The 15071-nt window shown below is 48.7% G+C and overlaps 3 protein-coding genes and 10 non-coding genes across 13 annotated transcripts; all 13 read right to left on the bottom strand.

The window, feature by feature from the left end:
• Nucleotides 1-1762: 1762 nt before the first annotated feature.
• TRNAL-CAG (transfer RNA leucine (anticodon CAG)) lies at nt 1763-1846 on the bottom strand. Its single transcript has one exon. It is a non-coding gene; the product is annotated as a tRNA-Leu (tRNA).
• A 76-nt stretch (nt 1847-1922) lies between these two features.
• Nucleotides 1923-2006, bottom strand: TRNAL-CAG (transfer RNA leucine (anticodon CAG)). Its single transcript has one exon. It is a non-coding gene; the product is annotated as a tRNA-Leu (tRNA).
• A 76-nt stretch (nt 2007-2082) lies between these two features.
• TRNAL-CAG (transfer RNA leucine (anticodon CAG)) lies at nt 2083-2166 on the bottom strand. The gene has a single exon. It is a non-coding gene; the product is annotated as a tRNA-Leu (tRNA).
• A 76-nt stretch (nt 2167-2242) lies between these two features.
• Nucleotides 2243-2329, bottom strand: TRNAL-CAG (transfer RNA leucine (anticodon CAG)). Its single transcript has one exon. It is a non-coding gene; the product is annotated as a tRNA-Leu (tRNA).
• Nucleotides 2330-2405: 76 nt separating this feature from the next.
• On the bottom strand, nt 2406-2494 carry TRNAL-CAG (transfer RNA leucine (anticodon CAG)). The gene has a single exon. It is a non-coding gene; the product is annotated as a tRNA-Leu (tRNA).
• A 69-nt stretch (nt 2495-2563) lies between these two features.
• On the bottom strand, nt 2564-2647 carry TRNAL-CAG (transfer RNA leucine (anticodon CAG)). The gene has a single exon. It is a non-coding gene; the product is annotated as a tRNA-Leu (tRNA).
• A 76-nt stretch (nt 2648-2723) lies between these two features.
• Nucleotides 2724-2807, bottom strand: TRNAL-CAG (transfer RNA leucine (anticodon CAG)). The gene has a single exon. It is a non-coding gene; the product is annotated as a tRNA-Leu (tRNA).
• On the bottom strand, nt 2808-4188 carry LOC146203049 (uncharacterized). Its single transcript, XM_084588500.1, has one exon. It carries the CDS (start codon nt 4017-4019, stop codon nt 2889-2891), a length of 1131 nt encoding a protein of 376 aa, XP_084444626.1. The 5' UTR covers nt 4020-4188; the 3' UTR covers nt 2808-2888.
• A 2461-nt stretch (nt 4189-6649) lies between these two features.
• On the bottom strand, nt 6650-7733 carry LOC146203048 (uncharacterized). The gene has a single exon (XM_084602560.1). The coding sequence runs from the start codon at nt 7718-7720 to the stop codon at nt 6650-6652; it is 1071 nt and encodes a 356-aa protein (XP_084458686.1). The 5' UTR covers nt 7721-7733.
• Nucleotides 7734-7859: 126 nt separating this feature from the next.
• TRNAL-CAG (transfer RNA leucine (anticodon CAG)) lies at nt 7860-7943 on the bottom strand. Its single transcript has one exon. It is a non-coding gene; the product is annotated as a tRNA-Leu (tRNA).
• A 76-nt stretch (nt 7944-8019) lies between these two features.
• TRNAL-CAG (transfer RNA leucine (anticodon CAG)) lies at nt 8020-8103 on the bottom strand. Its single transcript has one exon. It is a non-coding gene; the product is annotated as a tRNA-Leu (tRNA).
• Nucleotides 8104-11790: 3687 nt separating this feature from the next.
• On the bottom strand, nt 11791-13051 carry LOC146203045 (uncharacterized). The gene has a single exon (XM_084588499.1). It carries the CDS (start codon nt 13049-13051, stop codon nt 11795-11797), a length of 1257 nt encoding a protein of 418 aa, XP_084444625.1. The 3' UTR covers nt 11791-11794.
• Nucleotides 13052-13182: 131 nt separating this feature from the next.
• TRNAL-CAG (transfer RNA leucine (anticodon CAG)) lies at nt 13183-13266 on the bottom strand. The gene has a single exon. It is a non-coding gene; the product is annotated as a tRNA-Leu (tRNA).
• Nucleotides 13267-15071: the final 1805 nt, after the last annotated feature.

Genomic DNA, 15071 nt, shown 5'->3' with positions numbered 1-15071 from the left:
CTATGCAATTTCGAATGAAAATGACACATCCCCCCGATCTTCCAACCGCATGACAAACGCAAACACTATATCTAGAACGATATATTTCAGCCATTTTCTCTGTTTGTTGTTCGCTTTCCATTTTGCTCTCTTGAACTGCTAGCACATCAATTTCATTTTCCAGCAGAATGCGGTTAAGCTACAGTTGTCTCCGACGCGTTGACAGCCCTCTCACATTTAGCGTGGCTACGCGCAAGCCAGTGGTTAAATTCGTCGCCATCTCAAGAAATTATATATCGCGAAACATATATCACTCACATCGCTTTTGCAGAAAGACAGCATTGCGGTTGATCTGTTGCACGGGATGACCATTCTTCCTTTTTGGCGAGTCCGTCCGTCGTTCCAAGCGCTGCTCCCGATCATGGACCGGGCTTGTAACGTCTCGACCGGAAAGGGTACCCCCGCTATGGCGGAGGCACAGGTGACACAGTTCTCCGGTCTGGGGGCACGTTTGGCCTTGGCTTGAAGGACGCCCGGCGAAGGGGGGCTGCCTTCAGTGGAGGCTGTCCGCTTTCCGCTCCTCCTTGGGTTGATTCCTCGTTGACACTGTCTTCGTGCAAGGTAGAAGCAAGGTAGAAGCAGCTGGCATCTCAGCTTCAGTGTCCCCCTGTTCCTCACTGTGTTGCGTAGCCGACGCTGGGCTTGCTGCACTGGCATTGCCGTTTTCTTTCGTGGGTGTCTCGGTCCCAGCGACATTCGGCAACGGAACTATCAACTCTGATTCACAGTGTTCTTTAGGGGCAGGGGTCTTCTCAGAGGACTGTCCGTTCTGTTCTGCCTCCTTAGTGATTCCACTGCTCGCTTCCTCGGCGTCCACTGCGTCCATCAAGTGCTCGCCTGCCACTTCACTCGGCACGGGGCCTGCAACGTTGGCATACGTGCGCACACACTGCGACTCGTCATGGCCGTAGCGATGACACAGCCCGCAGCGCGGCACACGACACTCACGACGTATATGTCCTTTCCCGCGGCACCGGAGGCAAAGCGGGGCTCTGCCTGGGACGTGGACGAGTGCGACGTCCTCGGCGACCCGAAGCTGATGCGGCAGGTCCTCGATGGTAACGCCCACTTTGAGCTTCAGCGTGACCGTTCGTGTCGTTGAAGCCTTGTCGACACAACCTTGCACTCTCCACTTGTCTCTTGAAATTTCCGTAACTTTTCCAAAAGCTGCCAACGCCGCTCGCACGTCATCGTCTTGCACGCCGTGAAGCAGCCAGAAAAGCCTCAACCTGATGCCTTGGTTACAGGGGTCAATGACCACGCAGCGGTGCTCCTTCACTTCAATAGCTTGGGCTTCCAAAATCTTCGCTTTCGCCTCTTCACCTTTAAACGTTACCGCCCACACGTGATTCATTTGGTATGCCCCGAGGGCAACCACTTCCGGCAGCAGTGAAAGACGAGCGAGGGAGTCTCGAAAGTGCTCCACCCGGTACGGCCTGGCTTTTATGTCGCCATGCAAAAAAACAGTATGTAAAACACTCGAACCTGTAGGCAGATGCGGTAGAACCAGTTCATAATCCTTGGTAGGCCTTTCCGTGCTCCTGATACCACGGCCCAGCTGGGCCGCTGAATCCGCTCCTTGGGAGCCCATGATAATCACGTCCGTCACGCTCGGTGGCCGGAAGTGGAATGCTCGGCCATCCTGACAGTACAAACCGAATCGAAAGCGTGAGTGAGGGGATCCTTTTGTTGCACTTTCTTGTACAAAAAGAGACACGAACGCTGTCAGAAGTGGGATTCGAACCCACGCCCGGAATACCGGACTGCGACCTGAACGCAGCGCCTTGGACCGCTCGGCCATCCTGACAGTACAAACCAAATCGAAAGCGTGAGTGAGGGGATCCTTTTGTTGCACTTTTTTGTACAAAAAGAGACACGAACGCTGTCAGAAGTGGGATTCGAACCCACGCCCGGAATACCGGACTGCGACCTGAACGCAGCGCCTTGGACCGCTCGGCCATCCTGACAATACAAGCCGAATCGAAAGCGTGAGTGAGGGGATCCTTTTGTTGCACTTTTTTGTACAAAAAGAGACACGAACGCTGTCAGAAGTGGGATTCGAACCCACGCCTGGAATACCGGACTGCGACCTGAACGCAGCGCCTTGGACCGCTCGGCCATCCTGACAGTACAAACCGAATCGAAAGCGTGAGTGAGGGGATCCTTTTGTTGCACTTTCTTGTACAAAAAGAGACACGAACGCTGTCAGAAGTGGGATTCGAACCCACGCCCGGAATACCGGACTGCGACCTGAACGCAGCAGCGCCTTGGACCGCTCGGCCATCCTGACAGTACAAACCGAATCGAAAGCGTGAGTGAGGGGATCCTTTTGTTGCACTTTCTTGTACAAAAAGAGACACGAACGCTGTCAGAAGTGGGATTCGAACCCACGCCCGGAATACCGGACTGCGACCTGAACGCAGCGCAGTGCCTTGGACCGCTGGGCCATCCTGACAGTACAAACCGAATCGAAAGCGTGAGTGAGGGGACCCTTTTGTTGCACTTTCTTGTGAGACACGAACGCTGTCAGAAGTGGGATTCGAACCCACGCCCGGAATACCGGACTGCGACCTGAACGCAGCGCCTTGGACCGCTCGGCCATCCTGACAGTACAAACCGAATCGAAAGCGTGAGTGAGGGGATCCTTTTGTTGCACTTTCTTGTACAAAAAGAGACACGAACGCTGTCAGAAGTGGGATTCGAACCCACGCCCGGAATACCGGACTGCGACCTGAACGCAGCGCCTTGGACCGCTCGGCCATCCTGACTTTTTTTTTTTTAATACCTTTTTATTGAGACAAGCACGATACATTGTTAAAAGCACCCCGGCTGCTTCAGCCGGTCAAAAGTTAAAATGACTTGATTTGAACTAAATCGTCAAGCACACACATCCACGCTGGTGGGTCTTTCTGCACTCGGTACACATCACGTATATAACATACACTTTCCACAAAGTTTTCCTTTGTAGTTCGGACGTTTACATCTGCATTGCGCACCGCCATTCGAGTTTTCCATAAACTATGGAGGCCGAGGAGCATAATCATGTCATAAGGGACACCTCTGTCATCTGTGTCTGTTGGTAAGTAGCGGATTCCAATCGGTGTTAAAGGTAGTTCCTTTTTTAGTGTACGTTGCAGGACATCCCAATAGAAGATGGCGTCCCAACATTCAATGAACACATGTTCAACGGTTTCTGGCTTTTTGCACAGCAAGCAGTTCGTTGTCCATGGTACAAAAATGCCTTTGTCAGATAGCCATGTCTTAACCGGCAAGGTTCCCGTGTGCAGTTTGAAAAAGAATGTTTTTGTACTTGCTTTAACTGGCATCCTTTTAATTCTTTTAAGAACATCTTGACCTAGGCCTCCAGAGTTTATTATACGGTACAGAGGCACTGGCATGATTAGATCTATAAGATCTTTGTACAGTCTTTTCCTCTTTACAGTGCTGAGATACTCTTGTGAAAACCGAACCTTGAGAAATTGCACAGAGTCAACAACTTCCTTCAAATAACCTCTAGCGCCACAAGTTGACAATCTCACAGTGGACACTATAAAATCAGGAAGAGTTCTGCTCAGACGCACCTGCATCATTGAGCGCAGGAAGGGGTCTTTCTGATCCCTCATAAACATAAAACGAGACACAACCTGGCGAACAAACAAATGTGCGAGACCCAGACCACCATCTTGAACTGTTCGAAACAAATTGGTTCTTCTGACCCTCTCCCAACTTGAATTCCAGATAAACACAGCAAATACCCTATGCATTTTTTGCACATTTACACGCGACATAGCCAGAAACTGCAAAACATACCACACTTTGGCAATTAAAAAAATGTTGCATACTGTTGCTCTCGCAAACATCGACAAGTCTCGTCCTTGCCATGCCCTTGCTTTCTCGCTCACTTTTGACGTCGCCTCGTTCCAGTAATCTGCGCTCTTGTTATAGTGCTCGAGAGGCACACCCAAGTAGTTCAACGGCATGTTTGTCCACTGCAGATTCGCGAACAACGGTGGTGTAATTCCCCAGCTTCCGTGCCAAAAGCCCACACTCTTTTCCCAATTGATCTCAGCCCCAGTTTGCTGGCAAAACCGCTTGGCGACGTCAACACTTTCTTGTACACTCTCGCGGTCACTACAGAATACAGCAATGTCGTCCGCATACGCAAGAATTTTAACATTAGATGGCTGAAACCTGAAGCCATTTATTCGGTCGTTGTTAATAAGACTTAAACAGAAGGGTTCAAGGTAAAGTGCAAAAAGCAATGGTGAAAGCGGACATCCCTGCCGTACGGAGGACCGCACAGGGATGGGTTCACACAGGTTCTTATTGACAATTATTTGAACTGTACAGCTGCTGTAAACCATTTTAAGCCCGTCTTGTATTATGCTGCCCACATTTACATGTTCCAAAACTGAGTACAAGACATCGTGCGCCACGCGATCAAACGCCTTCGACAGGTCTAGCTGTACCATTGCAACTCGGCCACCGAACACATCACAGCACTCAAGGATACTTCGAGCGATGTGCACATTTGTGCAGATGGTACGCCCTTTCACTCCGCACGTTTGGTGCGGTCCAACTAGGTCCGTGATGACACTCTGTAAACGTTTGCCAAGAATCTTCATATAGATCTTGTAGTCGACATTTGTGAGGGTTATCGGGCGATAAGCCCCCACAGATAGCATTTTTTCTCGGTCACATGTTTTGGGGATAAGCACAATGTGGGCAGTAGAGAAGGAAGGTGGCATTAGTTTTACATTGTATGCTTCTGCAATCATATCATATAGCAGCGGGCTGACTTCTTCTCTGAATGTTTTATAGAAAGCAGCGCCTAACCCATCCGGTCCTGGTGTTTTCCCAAGTGGCAGGTCCTCAATAGCCTTCTGAACTTCCTCTAAGCTAATAGGCTGTTCTAAGCGCGCACGTTTCTCTTCGTCTAATCGAGGCATGAGGTGCAAAAATTCGTCCCACAGACTGCCCTTTGCGCTTCTGTCATTCCCTATCAGTCCTTTGTAATGCTCAACAAACACTCGCTCGATTTCTTCGCGGTCGGTCGTTATTCTGTTGCGGTAGCGGATCTGTTGAATTTCATTTTGTGCTGCATATCTTCATTCATCACACAATGCACGCTTATTCGGCACTTCACCAGCCCACAACTTTTCGGCGCGCGCCCTTATCACAGCCGCTCGGTACTTATCTGCCTCCAGAGCTTCTAGCTGGCTTTTGACTTCTCGGATTTCTTTTATGTACAAACCGGGCACTGCTGTTTCCATACTTGTCAAAAAGTCTAATTTGCACTCCAATTCTTTGATTCGTTTCTTTTCGCTTTGATGAAGGATAGTTCCTCGTTCTATCGCTTTCATCTTGACTGTGTTCTTAAAATTTTCCCACTTATCTGCGCAGCTTGCTGATTTCACGCAAGGCATTTTGATTAAGTCTATAATTTGTTTAACAAAAGTTTCATCCTCCAGCAGTTTAACATTAAATTCCCAAAGTTTCCAGTTGAAACGAGTCCTACTATGTTTCTTCCCAAAGCTTACAATAACAAGGCTGTGATCGCTGAAAGAAACATGTTTCACTTCATGGCTGGAACACATTGTCACAAATCCTATGCTTGCGTATACTCTGTCTAGTCTTGCATTGCTACCGCGTTGGAAGTGCGTAAAACATGGCTGCGAGCCTTGAAGCAACACCCAGCCCAGATTTTCCATGTCGTGTTCTTGAATTATTACATCGAGATACTGCGCACTCTGATCACGCACAGGGGTGATCGGCACTCGATCCTCTGGCATGCAGACACAGTTAAAATCACCCATCAAAACGACGCTTCTCTCGCAGTTCAAAAACACTTTGACCTTTTCAAAAAAACTAACACGTTCTTTGTAATTGTTAGGGGCATACACACAAATCACTCTCCAAGAGCATCCAGAAAGGGTGAAATCGACAACCAGTAACCGACCCTCTTCGGATGTGACAATGGTTTCATTCCCAATTCCAAGATTATTTCTCAAAAATAACGCGCAACCTCCGGACTTTCCAACCGCGTGACATACGCAGACATTGTATCGGGACCGAAAAATTTCAACCATGCGATCTGTGTGCTCCTCGCTCTCAATCTTAGTTTCTTGTAATGCGATTATATCCAATTCATTTTCTAAAAAGAGGCGGTTGACCTGACACTGGCGCTTCCTCGCCGCCAGTCCACGCACGTTCAGTGTGGCTACGCGTAGTGGCAGTTCAATCTTTCGTTCATTCTTAAAGGCACCCACTGCTCGCGCAGTGCTCACATCAGGGTACCGTGGCGCTGAAGGGGATTCCGCGTGCTGGAGCTCCACAAAGTGCCCCGCCTCGCAACGATCACACGCACTTTCACAGTCCATGGCCAAAGTTTGACGGTCAAGCTCACAGTTCCCTTCCATGGTATATCGTCTCCACCATGGCACGCTGATCCGGAAACCGACGGCAGCACATTACAGCTGTAGAAGCGCTATTCAGGCGCCTCTACCGCAGGTCGTATGTCTGGTGGAATATTTGGTCTTGGCCTGTAGGGAGACCGTCGCGTCATTACCGCCTTGGTGGGCGGCTCCTCCGCGGGTGCTCCATCAGTTTGTCAATCATCTTTCACAGTTTCGAGGTAAGCGCGTTTTGTGGCCGTGACAGCAGCTTCCTCCAATGAGACCTCATTATGGGGGTGTTCGACGTGCGGTTCGTCAAGTGTTCTAGCAGGGGCTCTGAGAGTAGGCGGCTGCTTTTCTTGGCTCGTCTTTTCCTCCGAGACGCGTTGCGGTACTGGAGGTGCCTCGGCCGGACTTGTGCCGCTAGGCCCAACACTTGAAGGCTGCGTGCTCTTCTCGACGGTTGCTGTTTTGCCTCCAGCTGCCCTTGATGCTTCCTCAGCCTCCACCTCGTCCATAACGTGTTCAGTCACATCGGCGTTCCTTCCTAGTCCGGTCTTGCTTGCGTACGTAGGTACACACTCGCTTTCGTCGTGACCAAACCGGCGACAGCGCGAGCACCGAGGTACCCGACAGTCGCGGCGAATGTGGCCTTTCCCTTGGCAGCGGAGGCAGAGCGGAGGCCTCCCAGCTACAACCAAAAGTGCAGGTTCACCGGCTATTCGCAGTTGATGAGGTATGTCTTCAACTGTCAAGTTGGATTTCAGCTTCAGGCTTAGTACACGGGTCGTTGACCCTTTTTCTGTGACGCCGTGCACACGCCAGCGCTCCTTCGAACACTCGGTCACCTCGCCGTACGGAAGGAAGGCCGCAAGCACTTCTTCATCAGTCACGTTGTGAAGGACCCAGTGCACTTTAATGCGAACCTCTTGCTTGTTGGGGTCAATCACAAGACACCGGTGCTCCTTCACAGTCATGCTCCCGGCAGCAAGCACTTTCTTAACGGCTTCCGTGTTCTTAAACGTGACTGCCCACACATGATTCATTTGGAATGCTCCCAAGGCCACAACCTCGGGAAGCAATTCCAAACGGGCAAGGGCATCCCTGTAGTCCTCGACCCTATACGGCCGCGCTCGAACATCGCCGTGCAAAAATACGGTATTAAAAACAATACGACCTGTTGGGAGGTGGGGCAGCATAACTTCGTAGCCTGTGTCGTTATCTTCAGCAGCAAACCTGTTTCCGCGGCTCGGCTGAGCCGCTAACACCGCTCCGACGGAGCTCATGATAACACGTCCGTTCACAGTGGTGGCCGGAAGTAGAATCCCTGGACCGCTCGGCCATCCTGACAATACAAGCCGAATCGAAAGCGCGAGTGAGGCGACCCTTTGGTGCACATTCTTGTAAAAAAAGAGACATCAACGCTGTCAGAAGTGGGATTCGAACCCACGCCCGGAATACCGGACTGCGACCTGAACGCAGCGCCTTGGACCGCTCGGCCATCCTGACAATACAAGCCGAATCGAAAGCGCGAGTGAGGGGATCCTTTTGTTGCACATTCTTGTAAAAAAAGAGACATCAACGCTGTCAGAAGTGGGTTTCGAACCCACGCCCGGAATACCGGACTGCGACCTGAACTCAGCGCCTTGGACCGCTCGGCCATCCTGACTTTTTTTTTTTTTTTTTTTTTTTTTTTTTTATTGCCTGCTTTGACAAATACACTGCAAATATATACAGATAAAACACGGTGACCATGCCGTGGTCAGCGTGAATGCTTAAAACTTCTTAAAATGAACAAGTTCATCTAGGACGCCAATCCAGTCTGGAGGTTCTGGCAATGTACGGTAAACATCTCGTAAGTACAAAATGCTTTCAATGAAATTCTCCCTGACTGGACGGACGTTTACATCGGCGTGCCTAACAGCCATCCTTGTTCGCCATATGCTGTGGAGCCCCAGAACCATGATTAGATCATAAGGAATGTCTCCATCGTTTTCAATTGGTAGAAAACGGATTCCGTACGGTGTTATTGGTAGGTCTTTCTTTAGAGTCCTTTGCAAGATGTCCCAGTAGAAGACTGGATCCCAGCAATCAATAAATACATGATCTATTGTTTCTGGTTTCTTGCATAATATACAGTTAGTTGTCCATGGAACGAATATTCCCTTTTCCTCTAACCAAGTCTTAACTGGGAGCGTGCCTGTATGAAGTTTAAAGAAGAAGGTTTTTATGCTGGGCTTAATATTCATCTTTTTAACTCTCTTTAAAACATCATTTCCTGGGCCTCCACAGTATATTGTTCGGTACCTGGGTGTTGGCAACATTGTATCCAGTAGGTCTCTGTACAGTTTTTTCCTTTGCACTGAACTTAAGTACTCAAGGGAAAATCGAGCCTTTAAGATTTGTACTGCAAGTACGACTTCTCGCCAAAACCCAGTTACTGCGCGTCCACCGTCATTGCATGATGAAACAATAAATTCAGGTAAGGCATTGCCTAAGTGCACTTGCATTACTGTGCGCAAAAAGTAGTCTTTCTGGTCCCGCAGAAAAATAAATCGCGACACAATTTGTCTTAAAAACAGGTGAGACAGGCCTAATCCACCATTACAAACAGAATGAAACAAATTCGTCCTACTAGTACGTTCCCAACTTGCCCCCCAAATGAAAACCGCGAACACTCTGTGAATTTTTTGCAGATTTGTGCGTTTCATAAACAAAAATTGGAGTACGAACCACACCTTGGATATCAAAAAAAGATTGCAGACAGTCGCGCGGGCAAACATGGACAAATTACGGCCTTGCCAGCCTTGCGCCTTTTCCCTGACCCTTTCTGTCTCTTTACGCCAGTACTGTTCGCTCTCTTGATAGCTATCAAGTGGCATACCCAGATACTTCGTAGGCAACGATGTCCATCGCATGTTTGCAAACGTTTCCGGTCTTTCGTACCAGTTACCATGCCAAAAGCCAGCCGATTTTTCCCAGTTAATCTCACAGCCAGTTGCGGTGCAAAAACCGCCAGCAACCTCGACTGCCTCACTTACGCTTTGTCGGTTCACACAGAAAATGGCAATATCATCCGCGTACGCAAGTACTTTCACTTCAGATGCTTGTAGCTTGAATCCACGGATTCTTTCATTATTAATCAGGCTTAAACAAAAGGGCTCTAGATACAAGGCAAATAGAAGAGGGGACAATGGACATCCTTGCCTCACTGACGATCGCACGGCTATTGCGTCAGTAAGACTTTTATTTACAATAATACGGGTAGAGCACCCAGCGTATGCCATTTTGACTCCATCTACGATAACACTTCCGATATTTACATGCTCTAAAATGGTGAAAAGGACGTCATGTGAAACGTTGTCAAATGCTTTTGACAAGTCAAGCTGCATCATTGCTACATGTCTTCCGTCTGCATCGCAACACTCTAAAACGCATCTTGCTGTGTGTACATTCGTACAGATAGTGCGGCCCTTAATGCCGCACGTTTGGTGTGGACCTACCAACTGTTTAATGACACCTTGCACCCTCCTTGCCAACACTTTCATAAACAATTTATAATCCACATTTGTGAGGCTTATAGGCCGATAGGACTCCACCGATAGAAGTTTGACTGCGTCATCTGATTTAGGAATTAAGACATTATGTGAAGCTTTGAAAGATGGCGGCATTTGTTTAACATGGTATGCTTCCTTTATTACGCAGTACAATGCCCTGCTGGCTTCTGATTTGAATTTCTTGTAAAAAGCAGCCCCTAATCCGTCAGGACCGGGTGATTTTCCAGCGCTTATTTCTTCTATAGCCTGCTCAATTTCAAGTACACTGATTGGTTGCTCAAGCCTGGCTTTAACTTCATCCTCAAGCCTGGGCATGGTCTGCAAAAACTGACTTTCGAATTGTTCTTTCCTTTGCTTAGCCCGCCCAAGTAGCTCACTATAGTACTCTGCAAACGCTTCTTTGATAACCTCGCATTCTGTTGCAACTTCGTTATGGTGAAGTATCTTTTTAATTTTGTTTTTTTCCACGTATCTTTTCTCGTCACCGAGTGAGCGCTTGTTCGGTGTCTCGCCAACCCATAATCGCTCTGCTCGTGCTCGCACAATAGCTCCCCTATATCTTTCTTCATCGATAAGCTCAAGTTTATTCTTAACTTCTTTAATCTGCTTCGACCACAATCCAGGCGTCCCGCTATCTAGGTTCAGCAACAAGTTGAGTTGACGGTGCAGATCTTGCTCGTTCTCTTTACTGACATGTCGTAAAATGGTTGCTCTTTCTATTGCTTTCATTTTTATATTGTTCTTAAAACTTTCCCACTCACTCATCCAGTCCCCTGATTTCGTCGCAAACAGTGCGTTGAACATTTCCTTTACTTCGTTCACATAGCTCTCATCATCCAAAAGTTTAGAATTAAATTTCCAAAGCTCCCAGTTAAATTTAGATTTATTTTCCTTTGCTCCTATGCAAAAAACTACTAGGCTGTGATCTGTAAAAGACACGTGCTTAACTTCATAACTTCGGCACAGAGGCGCGAGTTCTAGGGAAATGTATGCACGATCTAGCCTCGCATGGCTTTCTCTTTGGAAATGGGTGTACTGGCATTGTCCATTAGGTGACAGAAGCCAACCAACATCTTCTAGATGATACTCTGTGGTTAACGTCCTTAATAAGTGTGCGCTGGGGTCCTTCACAGGCTGAAGTTTTACGCGATCTTCAGGCATACATACACAATTGAAGTCACCCACCATAACAACACATCTTTCACCCTTCAAATGCTGTTCGAGCTGCTCGAAGAACAACCTACGCTCCCCTTCCTTATTAGGTGCATAGACGCATATCATACGCCATTTCAAATTAGAGAAGGAAAAGTCAACAACAATCAGGCGTCCAGAAGGGCACACTGTGACTGCCTCCTCGACAATGCCCAGACTGTTGCGAATAAAAATAACACATCCTGCCGAATTGCCAACAGCATGACACACACATACATTGTACCTATCTCTGAATGGTTGCACCATGCGGTCCGTTTGTTCTTCACTTTCTACCTTTGTTTCTTGTATAGCGACCAAGTCCAATTCGTTTTCAAGAAATAGCCGACTAACTTGATATTGCCGCCGCCTCGCTGTCATTCCGCGAACGTTTAAGGTGGCTATACGTAACGCAGACTGGAGGTTTACTGCCATTTAATTGCAAAACAAAAGGACCGCACAGCGCTTACCACGGCAGTCTGGGAAGCAGTTGAGCATGTGCACTTGCTTTTTTGGTTGAGCCCGTAGCCACTGCGAAGAGGCCTTGCTTCTCGGTCGAAGCACCTTGAAGGGTTTGTCCAGTTCCTTGTGCACAAACTTCACAATCGCTCTTTGCTACGAGGGCGGTGTCCCGACCGTATTCCGGTCGAGGGAGATGTTTGGCTTCGGTCTGAAGCTAGGTCGCCGTGGCATGACGGCTTTGGGGGGCGGTCCCTCGTTGTTAGTGTAGTCAAGGCCGTCTCCTGCTCCCACGCTGTCCCCGTGCGTTCTTTTTGAGTTCACAGTTAATTCCATCGGCTCCCGCTGACTTCCATTGCCTGCGGCTGACGCTGCTCTTCGGTCACTACTAGACGCAGCCTTCGTAACTTCAGGTGACTGCATGCCGTCCTGGGTGTGTTCGTCTGGCTGGCCCTCCGACAAGGTGCTCTCGGAGGACTTCTCAGCAGCCTCCGAAGGCGTCTTTACTTGTGTAGCAAGTGACTGGCTTTTCGTGTCGCGGCTTGCGGCCTGCGTGGAGCCTTCAGAATTTTCGGAAGACGCGTTAGGGCATCGCGTGGACACTTCTAGCCGCCCTTTCGCTGCTTCCTCGGCGTCGGCTTCATCCATAATGAGGTCTGAAGCGTCCTCTTGTTGCAGTGGTCCAGTAACACTCGCGTAAGGTTTAACGCACATGTCCTCCCGATGACCAAAGCGCCTGCATCGGGTGCAACGAGGAACACGACACTCGCGTCTAATGTGCCCCGCAGTCCGGCACCGGAGACAAAGCGGAGCTCTGCCCGGCACTACAACCAGAGCCAACTCGCCTGCTACGCGGAGCTGGTGCGGGAGGTCATCCACCGAAACACCGGATTTCAGCTTGAGCCCAATTACTCTTGTCGTTGATGCTTTGTCCGCAACGCCACTGACACGCCACTTTTCTTTCGAAATGTCCGTTACCTTCCCAAAAGGTGCCAGGGCAGATCGCACGTCGTCGTCATGGACACCGTAGACAAGCCAGTGCAACTTCAGCCTCACGTCCTGGTTCATTGGGTCGATGATGACGCATCGTCGTTCCTTCACCTTGAAATCACGCAGGGCCAACATTTTCTTCATCCCGTCTCCGCTCTTGAATGTAAGCGCCCAGACGTGATTCATCTGGTACGCCCCCAAGGCAATCACCTCGGGGAGCATATCCAGACTATCCAACGCATCGCGGAAGTCTTCCACGCGATACGGCCGACATCTCACATCGGCATGCAGAAAAACAGTATTTAAAACATTCCGACCTGATGGCAGTTGAGGCAAAATGACTTGATAATCCTGGTTTGGTAAGTCCGCAATCCTGTTTCCGCGACCCAGCTGGGCCGCTGTTACCGCTCCGTCGGAGCACATGATGGCACGTCCGTTCGCCTCGGCGGCCGGAAGTAGAATCCTCGGCCATCCTGACAATACAAGCCGAATCGAAAGCGCGAGTGAGGGGATCCTTTTGTTGCACATTCTTGTAAAAAAAGAGACATCAACGCTGTCAGAAGTGGGATTCGAACCCACGCCCGGAATACCGGACTGCGACCTGAACGCAGCGCCTTGGACCGCTCGGCCATCCTGACAATACAAGCCGAATCGAAAGCGCGAGTGAGGGGATCCTTTTGTTGCACATTCTTGTAAAAAAAGAGACATCAACGCTGTCAGAAGTGGGATTCGAACCCACGCCCGGAATACCGGACTGCGACCTGAACGCAGCGCCTTGGACCGCTCGGCCATCTTTTTTTTTTTTTTTTCTTTATTGCCGTGAAACAGAAAACAAAAATACACATGATAAAACACGTCAACTACACTTGAGCTAACGCGTACGCGGCTAAAATCTTTTCAGGTTCACCAACTCATCAAATAGACATTGCCAATGTGATGGATCCTGCTGCATCCTGAAAGTTTCGCGTATATACACCGCACTTTCAATGAAGTTTTCACGCGCAGATCGTGTATTTATATCTGCGTGACGCACCTGCATTCGTGTTTTCCACAAACTATGGAGACCAAGAAGCATAATTAAATCATAAGGTGCATCATCGTTCTGCACTGGTAGGAATCTGATTCCGTACGGAGTTAGGGGAAGTTCCTTTTTAATTGTCCTTTGGAGGACGTCCCACAGAAAAACAGCATCCCAACACTGTAAGAAGACGTGTTCAATTGTCTCCGGTTTTTTGCACAACAGGCAATTTGTTGTCCATGGGACGAAGATACCTTTTTCATTCAGCCAGGTTTTAACAGGGAGCGTATTAGAGTGAAGTTTGAAAAGGAACGTTTTAGCAGATGGCCTCACGGGCATCTTCTTTACTCTTTTCAAAACATCCTGCCCTGGGCCTCCACAGTGTAATTCCCTGTAAAAAGGCACCGGCAGCATCACGTCAATGAGATCTTTATACAGTTTTTTTCTGGGAACATTGAAAAGGTAATCAAAAGAAAACCGCACTTCCAGCAACTTGCACGAAAAAACAACTTCGCGCAGGTAGCCAGTCACAGTACCAGGCATGCTTTCACATGACACAATCCATTCAGGGAGCAGCCTCTGCAATCGCACTTGCATCACAGTTCTTAGAAAGGTATCTTTTTGATCACGCAGGAATATAAATCGCGAAACCACTTGTCGCAAGAACAAATGAGCAAGGCCAAGCCCGCCCCTTTTAACAGAAATAAACAAGTTCGTCCGGGCGGTTTTTTCCCATGTGGATGCCCAAATAAAAACAGCAAAAACGCGGTGCATTTTCTGAATTGAGGTTCGTGAGACACACAACACATTCATGAGGTACCACAGCCTTGAAATAAGAAAAACATTGCAAATGGAAGCGCGCGAAAACATTGAGAGTTGCCTTCCTTGCCACGCATCCGCTTTTTCTTTCGCTCTGGATGTTTCTTCCATCCAGTGCATGTTGGCATCTCGATAACAATCTAAAGGCACGCCTAGATATCGCGTTGGGAGAGCAGACCATCGCAGCTTACAGAAGAAATCAGGTGTCAAGTCCCAATCACCGTGCCAAAACCCAGAGCTTTTCTCCCAATTGATCTTACATCCGGTTTGATCACAAAATGTTTGGACGACACCCGTAACTTCACAGATGCTCTTTCTAGTTGCACAAAACACTGCTATGTCATCAGCATATGCCAGCATTTTCACGTGTGCTGATTGCAGCTTGAACCCTAAAATGCGATCGCTATCAATGATAGCCAAGCAAAGTGGCTCTAAATACAGTGCAAAAAGCAGGGGTGAGAGTGGGCAGCCCTGCCTTACCGATGAACGTACTGCGATGCTGTCAGTCAGTTCACCATTCACTATAATACGGGTCGTGCAGTTCGCGTAAGCCATTTTAACACCCTCCACTATGACTTTTCCAAGGTTAGAATGCTCCAAAATGGA

This window comes from Amblyomma maculatum, chromosome 1 (genome assembly GCF_055883805.1).
Source record: "Amblyomma maculatum isolate TAMU_Amacu chromosome 1, ASM5588380v1, whole genome shotgun sequence".
Lineage (NCBI taxonomy): Eukaryota > Metazoa > Arthropoda > Arachnida > Ixodida > Ixodidae > Amblyomma > Amblyomma maculatum.
The sequence above is the reverse complement of the archived record's forward strand: the minus strand, read 5'-3'. Positions and strand labels throughout refer to the sequence as shown.